This window comes from Curcuma longa, chromosome 8, assembly GCF_044706935.1.
Source record: "Curcuma longa cultivar G26 ecotype Majalengka, Jawa Barat chromosome 8, ITB_CL_G26_1.1, whole genome shotgun sequence".
In the NCBI taxonomy this organism is placed as follows: domain Eukaryota; kingdom Viridiplantae; phylum Streptophyta; class Magnoliopsida; order Zingiberales; family Zingiberaceae; genus Curcuma; species Curcuma longa.
In genome coordinates, this window is record NC_133868.1 from 12,801,317 (window position 1) to 12,825,264 (window position 23,948).

Here is a 23,948-nt window from a genome sequence, read left to right on the forward strand (position 1 = left end):
TAGTTTAACTTGAAATTGCATCTAACAATTTATCTAGAGAAAGAGTGTTTACCTTGCTTATCCAGCAAGTATAATATAATTGAGCTCCCTTCTTCTTCTTGTTTTTTCTTCTTCTTTAGATGTTGTTGATAGAACTCCATCATAATTGGCGATAGGGGCTAGGAAGTTTCTGTTTTTAACAACTTCATCTTCTTTCGATGAGGTATCATCCCAAGTAACCTTTTGTGTTTTTATTATTTTCAACCCTTTGCTTGTCTTTTTTTTTTCTTTTCTCTTTCTTCAACCTAATAATTAACCCCTCATATGCCCCTAACAACCTTTAGCAATCGATTAGCGATCAAATTTTTTTATCTCTAAAAATCGATCGCTAACGTCATTTAACAACGTATTTAAATTTCCGTCGCTAATTAGCGACGAAATATATAATATCCGTCGCTAATACTAGCGACAGAAATTTATATCTGTCGTTAATATTAGCAACGGATATTATATATTCCATCACTAATTAGCGATAAAAATTTAAATCCGTCACAAAAATCGTAAATGGAATGCAGTATTCCATCTCTGATCTAGGGACGGATGTTTAATTCTATTACTAACTTTAGCGACGAATTTAAATATTCGTCGCTAATTAGCGATAATTTTTAAATTCCGTCATTAATATCTGACAAATTTTTACAGCTTCTTTCGGTTCTCGTAAGTTTCCTGTTTACATTTTCATAAATAACCATAAACCATCACGAGCGATGATTTTGATAATACATACAATCTAATATATAACAATACAATTACACTTCAATAAACAACAATACAATCACAAACCAATCAAACAACTTAACAAATTCAATAACTTAAACCAATCTAATCACGATACAAGTTAAACCAATCCAACAACTTAACAAATTCAATATCTTAAACTAATCCAATCACAACATATCAAATATAACAAATGAATCCACTCAATATATCAAATATCTCAAGTTAAACAAATGAAATCACGATACAATCACAAATATCAAATATCTCAATACAATCATAGCATATCAAATATCTGAATACAATTATAACATATAAAATATCTCAATACAATCACAACCTATCAAATATCTAAAATATCCAACTAGTATCAAATCCTCAAAAAAAAATATGGAAAGAAAGGTTATTAATAAAACAAGGATATGTATATATTATGAAAATTAATAAATTAAATTTACATGTTCATAAGTGTTAAATAAAAAAAAGTTAAAAATTTTAACATACCTCTCATGTAGCTACTAATACAGATCCTAAGGCTCCTGATAGTCAAACCCATGCAGCGTTTGACTCATTCGAGCCATGAACTCTTGCATTTCTCGCCCAATTTGCTCGTATCTCAATTGAGCTTAGTGAGACTCTTGAAATTCTTGCTCTAGTGTGGAGAGCAGATTCTTCAATGCGACATTTTCTTGCTCTAGAGTTTCTACCCTAATAGATGATCCATTGGGATAACCCCTAGCCCTAGGGGTGATTACACGATCATAAATGACTCTCGCATGAGACCCAAGACCATAGAGGGTGGAGCTCTTCTTCCTTCCACTGATCATATCATAATAAACCTTTTACCTGGTCGATGGAGAGAGTTTGCATCTCACCTCCCTCTCTATTAGGCTGAGACATCTATACAACTCTGGCAGTCATTTCATCCTATTTAAAAATAAATTCATATCAGATATAAAATTAAAAAAGTTAATCATTGTTAACAATTAAATAAGTTTAAATTTTAAATTCTTATGTCTAATGCCTTCGATCAAGGATCAACAAATGTGTCATCCTTTGACTTGTGTGTCATGGTAAAAATCTTCCAACAAGTAGGAAGTCATTGTAGTTCATATTCCTGAATATTTAATAATGCAATTAAATCAAAATAAATTATTGATAAATAAATAATTTTGATATAGATATATTAATTGTAAACTCACCAAGTCGAGAGCATGCTCGACGGTCAAACAGAATCCAACTGTATGCTTTGTGGATCCGATGCTAGGGCCAATCAGCTCGGTGTTTTTGTTGGCTCGAGCTGTCGTTGAATTTGACTGCATCTTTCTGCAACCTAGATGGCTTGTCATACATCCCAAACATCATCTGGGATAAAGGATGGTCTTACACCTTTTCTAGTTTCTTTAAATGTCTCCTCGTGCCCTAGCTCCCAAGTATATTTTCTTTAAAAAAAGTTTATAAATTAGTATAAACAAATAAAACTCTTGATAATAAAAGTAACTTATCAAAAACTCTTAGTAATAAAAATCTCGCATGCCTTCATTTACATGCCTCCATGTAGTACCAAAAAGACACTCTTTCTCTAAATTTACTAGATATGTATACCGCAACTTGACAGCCATCTGGAATAAAATTGTATTACAAAACATATAAATATTATACATATAATTATAAAAAAAATATTAATTGAAAATGACTAATAACACCAATATTATCAACACCCAACAACCTACCAGATAGTGTAGTCACCTAGTAATGCTGCTTGATCTGACGAAATAATAACAATATAACACATACATGTAACAAAATAAATATTTTTAACTTGTTCTGAATTAATTTACAATAATATTAATATTTAATCATCGTTATGATCTAAATCATCAATATTAACTTTTTTAGGATCCTCCTAGCTAGACTCAATTAGTTCAACAAGCTCCTCACTACTAAACATCTCTTGATCATCTATCTCCTAGTAAGGTACATTAGCATCTACAAGTAAGGCAGATATTGATTGAATCTGGAAATCTACTAAATGTATCTCCACTTTTTCATTTTAAAATGCATCATGGTGTTGGGTCGTGATAGAGTTCAATATTTTTTGGTCGAGCCAGCCTTCATACGACAAACTACTAACCATTTACTAACTCTTCTTACCTTCGTCGGGTATTCAAGATAGAAAATCTGACCCGCTTGGATCATAAAAATGAAAGGTTCAACCTTGTTGAACCTTTTATTTGCATTAACGTCAATATAGTGATGAATGTTCTTGGAAGAACTAAAGACACCACAAAATCATAAGAGAAATTAAAAGAATTTATTAACAAACTTGAGTTACATCAGAATGAAACAACAAATCAATTTCAAAAGGCTTATTCTACATTAGACAGAGAAGGTAAACAAGCTTTATATAGTTGGTTGAAACAAATCAAATTTCCTTATGGGTATGCTTCTAATATGGTCCGATGGATGAATATAAATAAGTTTAAAATATTTGAAATGAAATGTCATGGCTGTCATATGTTTGTGCAAAGACTTATTCCAATAGCTTTTCATGACCGCTACCTAATAATGTTTGGCAAGCACTTACAGAACTGAGTCTATTTTTCAGATATTTATCTGCCAAGTGTATTATAACGGCTGATATGCTTAAGCTAGAAACTAACATTGTTATCATACTATGTAAGCTTGAGCGTATATTTCTATCAAATTTTTTTATTCAGTGGAATATCTGTCCGTTCACCTACCTTACGAGGCACAACTAGCTGATCTAGTGCAGTATAGATAAATATATCTATTTAAACAGTTTTTGAGGAAATTAAAGAATACTATTCGTAACAAAACAAAAGTCGAGTGGTCAATATGTAATACTACAGTTTTTGAGGAAATTAAAGAATACTATTCGTAACAAAACAAAAGTCGAGTGGTCAATATGTAATACTGATTTGGTTAAAAAAGCAACTTCTTTCTGCTCATATTATTTTACTGATAATGTCAAATCAGACATCGCAAGTATCTTAGAAATTCTGATAATACTCAACCGACTGACCCAATGATGTTTTCTATTTTCAAGTTTCCTGGTAAGCCAATTAGTGCATCTATTTCAAAATAGTTAAATCAACAAGAATATCATGCTACAAGAACACACATACTCCTAAATTGTAAGGAGGTTAAACCCTACATAAGATGAGTTGATTGACATAATTAAACACTAAATCCCTTTTTGTTTGTTTGGCATCCCAATTGTTTTAAATTTACCTTTCATCCATCATAGCTTCTACGAACAAGATCAATATCAAAATCCATCAATCAGTGCAAGTAAGGTAAAGGAAAAGTTAGAGACGAAATTTACATTGTGATTTCAAATCTATGTAAGTTAGAGAATAAATAATTTCTCATACACCAATATCAAATTATGATCTAATTTATATCATACTTACTATTGTAGGTGAACAATCATAGAATATCAAATATGGAAGATGAAAGAATAATCAATCTTGCATCTAGACCCCTCCATAAAATACAAGTGTATTCTGGTTACTACGTTAATGACTTCAAATTTTATGTGACACAACGAGATTCATGCACACTAACCTTTAATTCTAGTGTTTACATAAAAGGATTTATTAACAATAATAATTCTGAGTTTGATTATTACGAGAGACTTGAAGAAATCATCGAAGTTGAATATCCTGCCTTACCAATAAAAAGATGTGTATTATTTAAATATTTTTGGTATGATTCAACTCCCAGAACATGAACCAGAATACACTCAAACTACAATTTAGTTGAGGTTAATACAAATAAAAGGTTCAACAAGTTTGAACCTTTCATTTGTGGTCCAAGCGGATCAGATTTTCTATCTTGAATATCCGACGAAGGCAAGACAGTTTGTCGTACGAAAGGCTCGCTTGACCATAGAAATACTGAACTCCATCACGACCCAATACCATGATACATTTCAAAATGAAGAAGTGGAGATACATTTCGTAAATTCTCAAATTCAATCAACATCTGCCTTACTTATAAATGCTAATATACCTTACCAGGAGATAGATGATGGAGAGATGTCCAACAGTGAGAAATTTGTTGAATTAATTAAGTCTAGCGAGGAGGATTCTAAAAATATTAATATTGATGATTTAGATCATAACGATAATTGATTATTAGCATTATTATAAAATAATTTAGAACAAGTTAAAAATATTTATTTTGTTACATGTATATGTTATAGTGTTATTGTTTCGAATGTGTATGTATTATAATGTTTTGTTACATGTATGTGTTATAATGTTATTGTTTTGAATGTGTATTTATTATAATATTATTTTGCAGATATAGATATGTCTAATCAAACAATAACACTAGATGGCCAAACCATCTTGCGGATTGTTGGGGCTTGGTAAGTAATGGTGTTATTAGTCATTTTCAATTCACACATTTATTTTTATAACATATGTATAATATTTATATGTTTTGTAATATAGTTTTATTCCAGATGGTCAATGAGTTGCAGCGTACATATCTAGTAAATTTAGAAAAAAAAGTGTCTTTTTGGTACTACATGGAGGCATATAGACGAGGACATGCGAGATTTTTACTACTAGAAGTTTTTAATAAGTTATTTTTATTATCAAGAGTTTATTTGTTTATACTAATTTATAAAAAAAATTATTAAAAAATATATCTGAGAGCCAGGGCACAAGAAGGCATTGAAAAAAACCTAGAATAATATCTGTGTCAAATTATACAAGGATCTGTTATACAAATGTAGAAGCAAGGGCGTAAGCCTGTCTTTTATCCGATCCCAGATGATGTTTGGAGATGCATGGCAAGTCATTTGGGTTGTAAAAAGATGGCAGTCAAATTCAAAAACAGCTCGAGCCAACAAAAACACTAAGTTGACTGGTCCTAACATCGGATCCACAAAGCATACAGTTGGATCTCATTCCATCATCGAGCATGCCATGGACTTGATAAGTTTATAATTAATATATTTATATTAGAATTATTTAATTATCAATGATTTTATTTTAATTTAATTGCATTATTTAATATTTAGGAGCATGAGCTACATCGACCTCCTACTTATTGGAAGATTTTTACCAAGACACATAAGTTAAAGGATGCACATTTATCGATCCTTGATCGTAAACATTAGACGTAAGAATTTAAATTTTAAATTTATTTAACTGTTAACAATGATTAATTTTTTTATTTTATATCTTATATGAATTTATTTTTAAATAGGATGAAATGACTGCTAGAGTTGCATAGACATCTCAGCCTAATAGAGAGTGAGGTGAGATGCAGACTCTCTCCACTGATTAGGTAAATGAGATCTATTATGATGTGATCGGTGGAAAAAAAAAACTCCACCCTTTGCAGTCTTGGGTCCCAGACAAGAGTCGTTTATGATCATGTGATAGCCCCTAGGGTCAGGGGTCGTCCTAGTGGATCATCTACTAGGGTAGAAGCCCTAGAGCAAGAAAACGCCACATTGAAGAATTGACTCTCCACATTAGAGCAAAAATTTCAAGAGTCTCACCAAGATCAGTTGAGATACAAGGAAATTAGGCGGGAAATGCGAAAATTTATGGCTCGCATGAGTCAAACGTCGTATGGCTTTTGACTCTCAAGAGACTCAGAACCCTCATGATCCTGATCAATAGTTGCATGAGAGGTATATTAATATTTTTAACTTTTCTTTTTTTGTTTATCACTTATGAACATGTAAATTTAATTTATTAATTTTTATATATATATATATATATCCTTATTTTATTAATAACCTTTCTTTCTATATTTTTTGTAGGATTTTATACTAGTTAGATATTTTAAGTATTTGATAGGTTGTGATTGTATTGAGATATTTATATGTTATGATTGTATTTAAATATTTGACTTGGTATGATTGTATTCAAATATTTGACTTGGTATGATTGTATTAAGATATTTGATATTTGTGATTGTATCATTATTTGATTAGCTTAACTTGAGATATTTGAGATATTGAGTGAATTCATTTGTTATATTAGATATATTGTGATTGGATTAGTTTAAGATATTAAATTTGTTAAGTTGTTGGATTGATTTAACTTGATTGGATTGGTTTAAGATATTGAATTTGTTAAATTGTTAGATTGATTTAACTTACATCGTGATTGGATTGGTTTAAGATATTGAATTTGTTAAGTTGTTAGATTGGTTTGTGACTATATTGTTATTTATTGAAGTGTAATTGTATTGTTGTATATTAGATTGTATGTATTGTCAAAATCATCGCTTGTGATGGTTTATGGTTATTTATGAAAATATAAATAGGGAACATACAAGAACTAAAGTTAACGATAGAATTAAACATTCATCGCTAGATTAGAAATAGAACAGCGCATTTCATTTACGATCTTAGCGACGAATTTAAATTTCCATCGTTAACTAGCGACGGATATTAAATATTTGTCGCTAAGATTAGTAATAAAACTTTTAAATTTCTATCACTAATAATAGCGATATATTTAAATTTCAATCATTAATATTAACCACAGATATTAAATAGTTGTCGCTAAATGATATCAACAATCAATTTTTTAGAGATAAGAAAATTCGATCGCTAAATGTCATTAGTGACCGAATAGCGACGGAAGATTCCGTCGCTAAAGTTTATTATTCTTATAGTGTGTTATCCTTCACTCTTCACTTAAGTAATTTGTCTCCTCTTACTAAGTTGCTACCTCGATGCTCCTCTTGCAATTTCTTAGATACCTCGTACCATACTTATTCACCAAGCTACCTCATACCATCAAGTCAATTACCAACTTTGGCAGCACTAAGTTTGTGTTTGTATTTTGCCAAGTGTTTACACAACTTTCAAAACTTATAGTCAAGTCCCACCACTTAAAGCCAATCACACCAGCATACCAAATGGCTCCGGTTTATTGAGAAGTGCAGGTCCAACTTTCTAGTGAATTATAAAAGGTATTATACGCATCTAGCAACCCATAACTCTTTAAGAGATGTATTTCGCCTATTTTACATGCTACCGCATTTTGGCATCAGCCTTGCCTCCAGAATCAACAAATAACAAACATCAAGTCAACGACAGCATGGCTGCAAGACAAATCAAAGTACAGCCCCTAAAACAAATTCTCATGTTAAATCCAAATTGCTCTTGTGGAATGAATCACTTGAACCTGAAAAAAAAACCTTTCAAATAAGGTCAAATGATTGATTGACAGAGATGGTAGTGCAAACAAACTCAGTCTCCATGCATCAAAAGTATCGTCCCTAACCAGAATACAAGATATGGTGTGACCACTGTAGAGCTGGCTCAGTGTAACAAAAGTTCGTGTCACCACTAGAGAGCTGGCTCAGTGTGATAAAAGTTCAGGCGTCACTCACAAACATTTTCTGCTGTTGTGTCATCTTTGTCAAGACCTGTCTATAATCTAAAAACATTTTCTGCAATCTGAAATATGTTTGGCAAAGCTTAGTGAGCCTTCATCAAATGTTTAAAAAAAAAATTTTCAGGTTTTTCGAATCAGGAACTGATACAACATGACGACTAGAAAAATAAATGGACTAAGTAGTTTTTAACCAAACAATCCAGATCCATTACGTTTATGCCCAAAACCTTTTGGCATATAACGTTGACATGAAGTTGTAGGTCCATTTTATCAACCAGAGAAAATGTGGAATATTAGGCACCCAAAACAACTAGAAACCATTCTGCTAAAAGATGTTACTTAAAGTCATTCTATCTGTCATCCAAAATCCAATAGAGTAAAACATCAAATCAGCTAACCGCTATAGTATTATCCAAATGACAACCTCAAAAACATGCTTTGCTTCTCTGTTCACAAAAATCTTAGTTGGAAAGAGGAAACAAGTAAATAACTGTAATTCCAACCCATAAGACCACATGAGTTATTCTGAGAAACTGCACAGATGGTGAGTAGGCTGTAAATACAAACAACCCAGGCATAATGGAACTAATCAGTTTATAATTCATATGAGTGTCACACAAATCAAACAAAGATTGAGTGTCACAAGAATCAATCAAATGCAAATCTCACTTATCCGTCAATTTTGGGAGATTCTGTAATGATAAGTGTGGCAACCTTGGTTCTACAAGAACAACAGCATCTGAAGATATGGCCACACAAAATTCTCCAATGGAGATCTAAGGCTGAGTATTTTGGATTTCACCATACTCTAAATTTACCACACATTTACCAGGTCTACACGGCAGAGTACCAGGATGGATATATCTGAAACATAATTAAGAATAACTGGTCATGAAAAATCTATTAAGGATCGACTTTATGATTGAATGGATCTGTGTTTTATTTCATTTTGAGGTTTGGCTTCTTCTTATAGGTGGTGCTCTCGAGCAAGGGCTTGGGTAGGCGATCTTCTAAATGGGCAAGGCTTCCAACAACATACCAAGTGGGCAAGGGATCCAAGTCAAATGAATTATTTTTTATTTCTCTTCTCCAGACAATCTAAACTAGTGATGTATTGATGTATGTTCCATAGAACTTAATTACTTATTGTAATGTTAATGTGTTATTGATTTCTTTAATTTTATAAGGGCAAAACTCAAAAGGGCGCCCCTTTTTATTAAAATTGTTAAAAGGGAGCCCCTTTTTGATTTATTATCAAAAGGGTGTTCTATCCCGCCTCTGTACACTTACTTTCCGAAACTACCCTTATTTTTGACATTATTATAGCAACTACAAGATCATAACTACTATACAATTATAACAGATCCCGTAACTACTACAACTACACAATTGTGACAGTTATGATCTCGTAGCTACTACAGCATAATAATGACTAATATTGATTAGAAATAATGTGTATGTTGTGGCAAATATGATTCATAACTGTTATAATATGATACCTGTGTTGACTAATGTTAATTAGTGTTGACCATAGATGAAAAGTCTATATTACAAGAGCTATGAACTGTAGTTGCTACAATATAGTGTTATTAATATTGATCAGAGTCGAAATGCTACTATAACATAATATTTACCATTGTAGATGAAATGTTGCTATAATATAAGTTGTATTAGTGTTGATTAGAATTGAAGTGTTCATATTGTAATAATTATGAACTATAACTGCTACAATTTTTTGTGTTGATCAGAGTTGAAATGTCCATATTGTAGCAGTTATGAACCCGTAGCTACTACAATAGTATCAAAAATAAAGACAATTTCGAAAAGTAAAGTGTACAAAGACGGGATGGAGCATCCTTTTGATAATAAATAAAAAAGGGGCACTCCTTTGATGATTCTCAAAAAAGAGATGCCCTTTTGATCCCCCCCCCCCCCCCCATTTTATAATTCATAGAGATTTTTTTGAGGCAATAGTTTTTTGTAAAGTTTTTCCATATTTATTATTGAATATTTCTGATGATGCTGGTTTCAGAGTGGATGTGAAATCTTCCCCTTCCCAACCTACTCAATCTCAGACAAGAAAATGGTGCTTATCTCGTCAGTAATATGAGATTTTCTATAATTTGTCTCTCGATGATTAGAGATTTCCTACTCTCTCAATCTACAGCAACATCATAGAAGAAATGGTGCTTATCTTCTGTATAATAAATTAATAACCCCTCAATTTGTCTTCTATAATTTGAAAGTTTCTCCATTCAGATCTACATCAATCTCAAAGCAAACTGTGGTGCTTTTGTCCTATGTTATTTAATAACCTCCATAGAAACCCTGCCATTTGTTTAATTCAAGATTCTCCTTCAATCTACATCAATCTTAAAGAAGACAATGTATGTACTCTTTCCATTTGTCTTCCTGTGCATGAGATTTTCTCCTCCATTTATTAAAAAAGATCAAAAACACTACTGAAATCTCTATTCACAATCCCAACTAAATTACAATGCACAGAACCACTATTAGTATTATGAACTTCTAATCATCCTTTCAGGAATAGAATGAACTTCTACATACAAGGTGCATTCCAACTATGGAAATTAGTACTCCCTAAGTTGTTGGATAAAACACTTAACTGTGTTAAACTTTCATTTCATGAAGTGAAAATCCATTCATCCTATTAGATCCACAAGTGATGTTTTGATGTGTTGTCAAATAATTTTAACTTACGCATTGTTGTTTATTTGTATGTATGTCTAAATGTGCAAGAACTTAGGAGAACACATAGGTACCCGATGGTTTAAGTGCATTAGAGGCGGCAAAGCTTTGGCAGAAAACACAAGCAATCAAGAAGGATGGCATAGGAAAGGAATCGACAAGTTTGATGCATCGGAAGTACTCCGAGTGGAGGGTAACTTCTTGCCATATATGGTGCTTGCCTTGTATGTTCCTGGTTGGACCTTTGAGGTGATCCTATATGGCACTTCCCATGATGGGAAAAATTAGTTGCATCAACTAGGATGATAAACATTACTCTTAAGATATACATAAATCTCTAAGTTGTTGGATAAAACACTTAACTGTGTTAAACTTTCATTTCATGAAGTGAAAATTCATTCATCCTATTAGATCCACAAGTGATGTTTTGATGTGTTGTCAAATAATTTTAAATTACGCATTGTTGTTTATTTGTATGTATGTCTAAATGTGCAAGGACTTAGGAGAACACATAGGTACCCGATGGTTTAAGTGCATTAGAGGCAGCAAAGCTTTGGCAGAAAACACAAGCAATCAAGAAGGATGGCATAGGAAAGGAATCGACGAGTTCGATGCATCGGAGGTACGAGAAGCTGTGGAAGATTACTTCGATCGAGCAAAAAGAATGCACGTGAAATGAGCCAAAAGGATTCAATGCATCCGAGGGGCTGCTCAAGGCGATCGGAATTGAGTCTAAGCGACCTACTGTCTAGGCAACCGAAGAAAGCGAGATCAGGAAATGGTCAAGTACAAAGATTGGTCATACTCCAAGCAACCAGAAATATTCCAAGCGACTGGAAGTCGTCCGCTAAGTCATCTAGACCCGTTGGCTAAACGGATCAAAACAACCACGTCAACAGAAGCCAAGCGATCGAAAAAGGCTTCTAAGTGATCGGAGACCACTAAGTCATCCAGAGTCGTTGTTGAGTCATTGTAGAAGATGATAAAGCGTGGAGCCATGTCAACAAAGCTTCAATCAACTAAAAGTCTTCCGGGTGACTGGAATATGCCACGTCAGCACATTGTCAAATCGAGATGAAGTCTATAAAAGGGATTGAAGCTAGAAAGAACAAGACAACACACTCGAATTCATTCTCTATTTCAATTCATTTATTTACTCTTGTACTCAATTATTGTAAGAGGCTTCTCTACCTCCAAGATATTTCCGAAGAAGAGAAGATAGTAGATATACTTTCATAATTCTTGGACTAATAATATGTGGTTTGTAAACTAAGTAAAGTATCAGTATCTTTCTTTTTATGTTGTGTTTATTTCCGATGAACTTGTGTGTCCTTGCTAAATCGTTAGCAAAAGAAATCTACGTTTTTATTGCAGGTTCGTTATTCACCCCTCCTCTAACAATCCAAACTGCTTCCACAGTACCAACACTTGATATCAAAGCGGGAATGTTTAAAAGGACTAACCACCGACTAAACAACTAGAGCGAGAGGAATGACCATATCAAACATTCAATCACCAAAATACGAAGGTGACTTCGCGCTTTGGAAGTGCAAAATGGAGGTATTCTTTAGAACCAATTTTGATATAATGTTATTCATTAAATATGGTTTGGAGATGCCCACGGGCATGGATGGAGAAAAACTAAAGGAGCACCGCTAGACAAAGAAGCAATTGGAGAACTTCACTGCAAATGGTAAGGTTGAGTACTATTTACTAAGTGTGTTATTCGTGTGGGAGTTGAATAGAATTGGTAGATATAATTGGACAAAAGAACTCTGGGAAAAACTTCTAGAATTCACGAAGGAACCTCAGAAGCAAAGTTAGCAAAAAGTAATCTACTAAGAAGCCAACTTAGCAACCTCAAATTCAAGAAGGGAGAAAAGGTAGCTCGCATACCAAATTCAAGGAGATCCTCACCGGCCTCAACAACCTTGGGGAAATAGTGTCTAATAGAGACATGTTGAGGTATGCACTAAATGCATTCCCATGGACTCCAGAGTGGATGTCAATCATTGACTCCTACATTTCAAAGAACCTTGAGGTAAGTAAGTTTAGAAGATCTATTTTCAACTATGGAATTACACGAAACTATATGTGTAAATATGAAAGAAATAGGAATGAACCACAACATTGCTCTACAAACAAAGTAGAGCGAGTCAAATTCGAAGGCGTCCATGGATAGGGATCAAGAAGCTTACTTGGTAAGGAAAATGAAAAAGATTCTTTAAAGCTAACAACTTTGATAGGAGACAAGCCACAAAGCTACTAAAGAAGAAGCAGAAACGAAAGATACAATGCTACAACTGCGAAGAGGAAGGTTACATCAAAGACAACTGCTCCAAGCTCAAGAAAAAGAACAAATAGAAGGGCAAGGACAAAGAACCTATCAAAACCAAGCACAAAAACCTAAAAGCAACATGGGATAAGACATAAGAAGAGTCTGAATCAGAACAAACTGCAAGACTAGTGTTCATGGCGATCCATGAAGAAGGAGATGAAGCATCATCAGAAGAAGCCAACAATTAAGGGGAGCCTCGACCTTTGAATTCAACACGATAAGTGAGGTAAGAAAACCACCCTCATATCAATTATATGATGCAATTAAAATGCTTTCTAAATCATTATATAAGGTTTGAAATAAATGCATGGAACTGAAAAAGATCAAAAGTGAATGAGAAAATAAATTAGAAAATTCATGCCCTAAGGAAGATTATGAAAAAACATCAAACGAAAATGCAAAATTAAAGGAACAAGTAGAAACTCTTAAAATAGCATTAGAAAAATTTTCTATTGGTTCAAATAATCTGAATTAACCAGCAAAGTTTAGGGTATGGAGGACCAAGATATTATTTTAGATATCCTAGGAGCCAAATTAGAAAAATATCAAAAAAATTTATTCCTCAAAAATATTTGATAAATCCAGTAGGCACAAATTTATTTTGGGTGTCTAAATCAATTTTGAATATCTAAAAAAAATATTAGAATAGTCAACCATAGAAAAGGAATTTTTTTAACATATGGTTAACTATATATGCATGCGTAAAATCAATATTATTTTAATATTCTATCAAAAAATTTCATGCAAACTATTTTCCTATGAAAATATGGCATGTTTTCTATCAGTAGCTAAAATTTTATGATTTTTAGATGTTGTAATATTTTTTAATAATTTTTTAAAGAAAATTACTTTTATTGAAATTAGAAAAATAATTTTTGATGAAAACTAATTTTCTGATGGGAAATATTGTGTTTTATTTCAAATCTTTATATTATTCGGATTATTTTTACTAAATTTCCAAAAAGGGGAGAAATTTGGAGTTTTATCGAACTTCTTTTTTTTGTTGTTGTTGTCATAAGGGGAAGAAACTGAAATTATGAGAAAATGAAATTAGATATAAATGTAGGGGGAGCTAGAATTATTATTCTTATTTGCATTTTATTTTCATTTATCCTAGTTTAAACTTAGTTTGACAAACATAAAAAAGGGAGGATTTTAGATCCCCAAGTAGTGTTTTGATGTGTTGTCAAATAAGTTTAAGTTAGTCTTTGTTGTTTACTTATATGTGTGTTTAAGTGTGCAGGAATTCAAGAGAACACACAGGTACCCGATAGCTTAGGAGCATCGGAGACAGCAAAACCTTAAGAAGACACAAACAATCGAGAAGGATGGCACGTAGAGTGAGCTGAAAGGGCTCGGTGCATCCAAGGGACGAGAAGCCGAAAGGAAAACTACTCAAGGCGATTGGGAATGGATCCAAACGACCTACTGCCTGAGCGAACGAAGGCAAGATCAGCAAATGGTCAAGTTCAAAGGTTGATCATACTCTAGGTGACCAAAAGTCGTCCGTTGAGTCATCCAAACCCGTTGTCGAAACGGATTAAAACGGCCACATCAACAATATCCAAGCGATTGGAAGCTGAGTCATCCCGTTGTCGAGCCGTTGCCAAATATGATAAAGCGTGGAACCACGTCATCAAAGCTTTGTGCGACTGGAAGTCTTCCGAGCAACTAGAATGTGCCACGTCAACAAAATAATGAAATCGAGATGGAGTCTATAAATGGAATTGAAGCTCGAAGAACAAGACAACACACACTCGAATTCATTCTCTGTTTCAGTTCGTTTATTTACTCTTGTGCTCAATCGCTGTAAAAGGTTTCTCTGCCTCCAAGACATTTCCGAAGAGGAGAAGACAGTGAATATACTTTCATAGTTCTTGGATTAGCAACCCATGGGTTGTAAAGTAAGTAAAATATCGAGCCTTTCTTTCTATGTTGTATTTATTTTCGATTAACTTGTATGTGTCCTCCGCAGCACCAACACATCCATCTAACCAAGACTCTATTTTCAAAATTGGACCAAATCAACCAGCTACTGGATTCCAGTCAATTTAATGTATAAACCAATTTTAAAAAATAAAATAAAAACAAGATCCAATCATATATATATATATATATATAGTAGTAGTAGTAGTTAGGAGGGTGTGCATTGAATCTTAAACTTCAAAATTGTCAATTAATACTTGATATATATACATATATTTAATAATTTTTTATATAAAAATTGAATATATTTCATAAAAATATGTTTTTACTGTAAATTTTCAAATATAAGATTATTATTTTTTAAAAATTTGCTAATTTAAAATATTTTTTACTAAATTTAGATACCAACACCAACCAAACTTTATCTCATTAGGTGAGATCAGCTATATAGAATCTCCTACGTCATTAAACTATCCCCTACTATATTATTATTTATATTTAAATAAATTTTATTTTATTTTATCATTACTAACCAAGTCTTCTTTGATCTTTTTTTTTCTCATTTAATGTGCATATTTGTTATAATTTCACAATGCCTAACTGGAGCATTTATTGATCGTCTAGATATATATTTATACTATCTTAAACACATCTCTTAAAGTTTTCCCTCAATGTGTGCAATCTCAATTCTCTCTAATGCTTTCATTTTTTTTATCCTCTCCATCCTCGTATTTTAACACATCCACCTTAACAACTTCATCTTTGCAACTTTTATCTTCTACTTGTGTGCTCGAGTCATAACTCAATATTCAACTTCATATAACATAGTAGATCTAACTATCATTTTGTAAACTTCTTTTTAAATTTTAGAGGTACTTTATAATCACAAAGAACACCTAATGTTCTTCTTGATTTCAACCATCTTGTTTGTATTTTATATAAGACATCTCTCACAACGCCTCTATCCTTTTATAAAAACAATCTTAAATATTTAAAACTCTTAATTACAGATAACTCATCATATCCTATCTTAATAATATCTTACTATGTCTAATATTGTTAAACTTAAATTCCATATATTTTGTCTTTACTTTATTAAATTTAAAACCTTTCACTTCTAGTATTTCCCATCTAGATTGGAGCTTAGGATTTAACATATCTTAGATGTGTCCATGAGTTCGTCTATGATTAGTATAAAAAATAGACTTAGAATTGATCTCTAATGTAACCTTATCTTTATAGGAAATATTTCGATTAATCCGCCCGGTGCTTTTGCTCTTGTCATTATATTCTTATATATATCTTTAATTATTTTAATATACACTATAGTAATATTTTTTTTAGAATTCTCCACATAATTTCTCTTAGGACTCTGCCATATGCTTTTTCTAGATAAATTATAAAAAATATTAATCATACTTATGAAATCACTTCCAATTAATAGTTTAATCAATTTAACTATTGAACCAATAACCTTCTAAGTTCAATATCTAGTTATTTTAAGAACATAGCCGAATTGACACCTAACACTTTCTATCATAGACGCTCATTGCAAATTACTTATATGTTCTATGCAACCAATGTTTTGCACCAGATTACTAAGCAAATCCAAAATTATCCAAAATCTAGTATTATTAACTTCTTGATGAAAATCAAGATCATGATTTTGGTCAAGATTACTTGTCTATGAAACATCCAAATAGACCTCCAATTATACATTGAGGAATAGTGTTATACAATAGAGTGTTGCAGATAACTCTTCAAATTTATTGCTATTTTAGTCAACCACCTTCTTCTAGGCAACAATTTTGTTTAATACTTCAATTTTCTCAGTTTGTGTTGGTGAGAAACCAAGAAGAATCTAAGATCAATTCTATACACAAAATAATATTATTTAAAACTCTGATTACTCAATTGAACTTCATTGTTAACTACTAAATTCTTAATGCCAGTGATTACTGAATTGAGCTTCATCACAAATCACTAAAACTTTGGGAACACCAACCTGTGTAATTATGCTTCTCCATAAGAACTCATCAATATGTCTGTCTAATTTTGAAATTTTCTCCTTTCCCAATCTACATCAATCCCAAAACAAATATTTGGTAAGCTATAGTCCCTTGCTTTAGTTACTGACAAAACAAACCAGAAGAAATTTCAAAGAAGAATATTGTGGTTCTACTCTTTTGTCATATATACTAACTCTTTTATCATCTATGTGAGTGATGCTTTTCAAGCATGAAGACACAAACACCATCTACATATTCTCTTTCTGAATTGTTTGTTTATAAAAATATCATCACAGGTGGAAGCCAGTTTCTTTGTTCAAATTGGCCAACTATAACAATATTAATCAAAATTCATAGAAATGTCTCCCAAGGATATGAATGTGATGTGGAAGTTCCTAGTATATTCAGCCAATTGATTGTTCATTCAACTAGGGGGCATTATAAATAAATCACAATAACGATCATGTTCTTGTCATAAAGCTAAAATAAAAAGTGATATAAACATGAAATCATATGAAGAAGATGCAACAGCAATAACATAGAAGTATATGCAGAAACAAACTATTCCAGATAATTTCAGATGAGACATTAACCGCATTAGCAAAATAAGCTTCCACAATCACATATATGTTAAGCAAATCAATACGTCCCCCCACGAGATTCATATAGCGCAAATCCTAATTTCGTTCGTACCCTTCCTTGACCGCGATGTCAGTAGCAGGGATCTTGGCGTAACCTGCCTTTTTGGGGCTCTCGTCCACCTCCTCCTCCTCCTCCTCGTCGCTGTACGCATCAGAGCCGCAGATCTCGTGCCGGTAGGTGACGAGGGACCAGGCCAGGTACATGGTAGCGCCGGTGAGGGCGCCGCAGCCAACCCCGAAGAGGAGGCCGATGACAACCACGAGGATATCCTTGGCGCGTTCGCGAAGGGAGCTAAAACCGAAGGCTGCCGGATCGGGGCGGGCGACCTCGCTGCTAGAAGAAAGGAATTCCGGCCGTCTGATCATCGCGTAGTGGGGATCGGCGTCGATGGTGCGGGCGGGGGTGATGATGCGTAAAATGGAGACGGACCTGGATACGTGGTGGTCACCGGTTGTGGAGATGGTGTAGGTGATGATGTGGGCGTTGAAGGGGTGGAAGGGGACGCCGGGACGGGCGGAGGCGGAGGCGGCGAGGAGGAAGAAAACAGCGAGGAGGAGAGAAGCGGCACCACCGGCGAAGGAAGCCATCGACGATAGCGGAGGGTAAAGGGGCAAACGCCGGCGTGGAAAGGGAGAAAGACCAATGAGCTGACCTTATCCAACAACTACATGCTTCCCGTTTTATAAATGGTAAAAGAAGTGCATCTTTTTTCATCATTTCTTTTTTTTTTTTCATTTCCAAGGAAATAAAGCGAGGGTATGTTGTTCTAGAAATATCTTTCAAATAAGCGTTGGTACAATAATCCAAATATCTAGATGTCATACTCGATTAATCTCATAGACGGACGGACGGTCTTGCTCCTCAATCTATACATCGATTATATTTGGGCATGTGTAAATGAGAGAGGCACTATTTAGGTAATTATTTTTTTAATTGACATTAAAAAATCTAACTAATCTTAAAAAATAATTAATTCAATCCTACGAAAATTTTTTTAGCAGTCGACAACCATCTCGAAATGTGATATTTAAAAAACTTTATTGAAATGTGATATTTAAGAAACTTTATTATAGTCTTCCCAAATGAAGCTTTATTAATATGAGGAGAAATTAAAAAAGAGACTTTGATGAAATAAAGTAATTGAAAAATTATTCAAATAAAACTAGAACATAGTATATATAGCACTACAATTTAAAATAGAATCATTTCTAGGATATAATTAGTTGATTGTTGTGAAATAAATTTGTTATAGTGGACAAGGATCGAATCTCGACGAAATCGAGACAATGCACTTCCCATAATGGTCAATTGTAACTTTCTGATTATCTCCTTATAGATAGTTGTGAGACCGACCATGTGAAACTGTAATAAATTCACCTTTTGCTATACTAAAATCTAAAACCAGAATCTAAAATAGAACCACAGTTAGAACTTAGAACAGAACTACAACCCAAAATAGAACTGCAACAAAACTAAAATCTAGAACAAAACTAGAACCAAGAACAAAACTCATAAATAAAAAAACTCAAGAACAAAAAAACTAGTGCTCAAAATCCAAAACTCGTAACTTAAAAAGTCAAGATCCAGGAACTACCCATAATTTAGAATCCAGAATCCATAACAGAAACTAGAAGTCAGAACCCAAAAACCTAACCAGAACTTAAAAATTAGAATTCAAAAACAGACAAGATAAACAGTGCCGGCTTAAGGCATAGGTCACTAAGGCTTATGCCTAGGGCCCCAATTTTATTGGGGCCATTATTATTTTAAAAAATTATTTTAATAATTTTTTTATATTAATCGAACAACGCGTTCGTTTTGCAAGATCGCGATGTTTTGATTTCTTCAAGGTCACATCACGCTTGCATGACTACGCATGAGAATTTGATGTCGCTTCGTGCATTTGATGCACTGCTTATGCCTGCACGCCTGCATGTATGAGAAGTTGCATGCATGAAAATTAATGCATAGCTGAATTGATGCATTATTCTAAAAATAATATCTTAATAAAGTTCAATAATATATCAAAAAAGATTAAATAATCTAACAATTTTATCAATTAAATAAAATTTATTTGAATATAAAAATTTAATTAATAATATTATATCTCAAAAAAATAGAAAATTAAATTTTATATAAAAATATATATTTAAATTAATATTTTATTTAAAAAAAAAATTTAAATGCGTCGGTGTCGATCTTAAATCCGAATGAAAAAGGATGAAAAAAATTTTATATTAAAAAAAATATATTAAATGTCTAAAAAAATTTTAGTCTAGGGTTCTCATAAAACCTTGAGACGAAGAATCTGAATGTGCCTTTTTCTTTTTTTCCATATGGATTGACTTTCTGCTTTCTGTTTTCGTAGACCGAAGAGCAGAACTAGTTCAAAGCAAACGTGTTTCTCAAGTTAGACGCTTCTTTTTCTTTTTTTTTTTTAATTTTCCTTGATATGAATGTGCCTTCCTTAAGCAAGGGTCATGTCATTGCCTAATCTGAATAATGGAAGTGAGAGTCTTGATTCCGTGTATCAAAATCATAGGCGCTTTGGTTAAGTAAACCTAATCAGTGATAAATTATGCCCTACCCTAGAACAAGTAAGACAAATACCCTAGAACAAGTAAGACAAATAGACCAAACCAATAGACAAAAAAGCAAAAAGCCAAGTATGCAAATGTGGAGAAAGAAAGTAGGACTTAATGGTGCAAAAAATTTGAAGATTTCAAAAGGCAATCTGACATGATAAACAAATATACACTAACTTTGTTAGGATTAGATGATAGAGTTTTATTAGGATAAATTTTAGACAGCTCAATTATCATTTTTATTGGATTAATTAAAATGTTATTTAGTTTTTTTTTAGGAAAATTTGTTAGGGTTAGATTGAGTTGTGTTTTATCTATAAAAAGGAGTAAGATCTCATGCACAAGAGTATCAAGAGTTTTTTAGTTGCAATAAGAGTTTTGAGTGATTAGAATTATGCATGAATACTTTTATAAAAGTTTATTATTGTTATAATAAAAATTCCTTTTCAATTTGCACCTTCCATTCAACACTTAGCGAGATGTATCTCTATCATCTACATCTGAATCTAGGTGATCTTCTAGAGTTTACTTCTCTCAACTCGATCCATCTTATTCCAATACTGTGTAGTAATTATGGTCATAACTATTATAATGTGTTGCAATTATGATCATAACTGCTATAATGTGTAAAATTACTACAATATATCACTACTAAATCAAAATATTATTTATCAATTTGATCAAAATCATTCAAATTTAATCAAAATATTCCAACTTAGTTTTTACTATTTTAGCTACTATATGATTGTTCTTTTCAATCAAACTAGATTTAATATTGGTTTATATTTTAACCGATTGAACCATACAATATGGTCCAAATTTTGAAAGATTAATTAAAAGCTCATACTCATGTTGCAATTTATATCAACCTTTTGCTCATTTAATACAATGTGTCATAGATAATTAATTTTCATTCAACTACACCTCCACATTAAACCTACTCATTGTCTAGGATGAGCCGGACCCAACCAAGAACCATAATTGGGTCAAAAGGTTAATTACTTATTGACTTAGTTTGATAAACCAACATTATAATCGACTAATCTAGAACTAAGCATTATAAGACTAATCTAGTGAGCAAGTTCGAAAATAATTAAACCGCAGATTCAAATCGACAATTTGAATTGATGATTTATTACGGTTTTTTTAAAAGAATATTGAATGATTTTTTTCAAATAGTTTAAAAAAATTTATCAATGAAAAAAATAGTCTTTCGTTCAATAATATTCATAACATCTTATTAATTTTAATTGTGTGATTCGATATAGACCAATCCATTTATTTTTAATTTTTTAATATGAGACTATTTCACCTTACTATTTGAGCTAATTTTTTATTTTTCAATCTAGAACTATATCACCTTTAACTCATTCAATTTATTCATTTCATTTAGCTCATATATTAGTCTTATTTTGTTCTTTTATCCCTCTAACACATCTAACTCATTAAGTTTATAAAGACTATTTGACTTGTATGTATGATATGTTTACAATAAAAATATATATAGTGAAAGTATTACAAAAATATATAAAATTGATCAAAAGATATAACTTATGTAATATAAATATATTTCATCAAGTAAATTGTAAGTCATAATAATTTTTAAAAAATTAAGGTTAAAATTCAAAATTTCTCAAACCAAAAGCAATTTTAAACTCTCAATTTCGACTATAATTGGATCTACTCGATGTTAGACCATTATGCTCAGCCTTTTTTCCTGAGTTTTCTTTAATTTTCAACTTACAAAATTAGGCTAAGAAATGATTTATAGACACAAAATAAAGTTTTGAGAAGCTTTAACTTAACATCATCAAATTAAAATCAAGATCTCTTCCATAAATGGTAGTTTTAACTAAATTAATTTGCAAAATAGATTACATGATAGTGCCATAGAACATTTAGGATTGTTAGAGTGGGAGGGGATGAATGACACACTTGCAAGTTAAAATTCACTTTTCCCTTATTGAAATTTAAGCCAGGGCACACACATTAATAGATAAATATACTTAAACAAGTAAACATAAGCATACCAAATGGATATGATGATTTACTTAATTTACAACTACTAAGTTGTTATATCCAAGACCCTATACATAGAGAGCCCAATATTTTTTTTCCTCCTTCATAAAAAGTCGGAGATAGACAAACCTCTTAATGCAATGAGTAGCTCAATATAAGAAATAAATAAGAAAGTTTGAGAGGAGATAGTAATTCAATAAGTTGTATGCATGTGTTGTTGTGTTTTATCGTGTGTTGTCTCGGTCCCTCGAGCCTTTTGTCCCTTTTGAAAGCCTCCACCTCGAACTGTTGAGTTTATAGACGTGTCAAGTGTCCAATCAAATGGAAGCCTTGTTCAGTCAATCAAACATTGTTGACTTGGTTGTCGGCTTCATCCTCAAATAGGTCTTGCTTATCGTTATTGCTGATGTGCAGTCTTCAGGTCGATCGGATCTCATCCTGATCGACTGAACCCCCAGTTATCTGTATCTTTGGTCACATCATCCATATCTGACCTGGTTCATGCTCCGCATGTACATCTGGTCAACTAGATTTATTTTTTGATTGATTGGATCTCTAATATCGATCGACTCCAATCATGTTCAACAAAGATAATATTTATCCTATGCATTGGTCAATTAGGTTCATTTTTGGTAGACCATAGTTTTGGTCACCTAGAACCCTATTTTGGTTTTCCAAAATTCTGACTTAAGTCTACTAAGCCCGAGTTCACCTAAATTGAGTTCGTTTCAATTACAGGTTCACTCAACTCATCTCACAATAACTTATCTAAGCAGACTTCCTCTTAGCTTCTCATCCCTAAAATACATCAAGTCCTTTTGGTTCATTCCTTGTGTTTCCTTCTCATTCTATTGATATACTCTTTTGTCAACCCCACTCATCCCTTAAATGCACCAAGTTTGTCAACTCACTCTCCATGTCATCTTTCTTGTATACTTGCATCTTCTGTTCTAGGTACCTTTGTTTCTGATATTCTTCATCCTTCCGATCCCTCGAATATCTCATACTATCCTTTTCTATACCTAGGGCTATCAAATGTTCTTATATATTTTTTCTAAATCTCTACATATTTAGAGAAACAAATTAGATAACAAGGTAAGGCATCTTAAACTCTTTTACGCTAACATTAAAACCGTAGTTACACTACTATGGATTCTAACATTACATACTTAAAAATGGCATAAATAACTCTGCTAAATCAACAAGCTTATACTATTTTTAATAAATAATAATAATATTTAAGTTCCTCCCACTAAGATGATACTTAGGTGTTTATATCACTTTAATTATGTATCATCTTAAATTCGATCTTACCAGTCCATTTACAAATCAACATTCATAATAAAAATGAGATATCATGATCAATTAAATAATTTATAAACCAGTTTGTCACATGATCTATAAAGGAAAAAAATTAAGCATTTTCCAATCTAATACAATTGATTTGCGTCTACCACACCTTGATAAAAAAAATGAATTTTAAGTCTGCTAATTAATTTTTGCTCATTTTTCTTAGTATTCATAAAGATATGTTCATCATCCGATATCTTTTGTTGTAATT

General features: G+C 32.3%; 1 protein-coding gene and 1 pseudogene across 1 annotated transcript; one reads left to right on the forward strand and one right to left on the reverse strand.

The window, feature by feature from the left end:
- Positions 1-5,564: 5,564 nt before the first annotated feature.
- LOC141834051 (uncharacterized) lies at positions 5,565-6,425 on the forward strand (annotated as a pseudogene).
- An 11,230-nt stretch (positions 6,426-17,655) lies between these two features.
- On the reverse strand, positions 17,656-18,432 carry LOC141833559 (uncharacterized). The gene has a single exon (XM_074721034.1). It carries the CDS (start codon positions 18,368-18,370, stop codon positions 17,819-17,821), a length of 552 nt encoding a protein of 183 aa, XP_074577135.1. The 5' UTR covers positions 18,371-18,432; the 3' UTR covers positions 17,656-17,818.
- Positions 18,433-23,948: the final 5,516 nt, after the last annotated feature.

Excerpts from the sequence above, each read along its gene's own strand:
- LOC141833559 (XM_074721034.1), bottom strand. The coding sequence starts at position 18,370 with ATGGCTTCCTTCGCCGGTGGTGCCGCTTCTCTCCTCCTCGCTGTTTTC.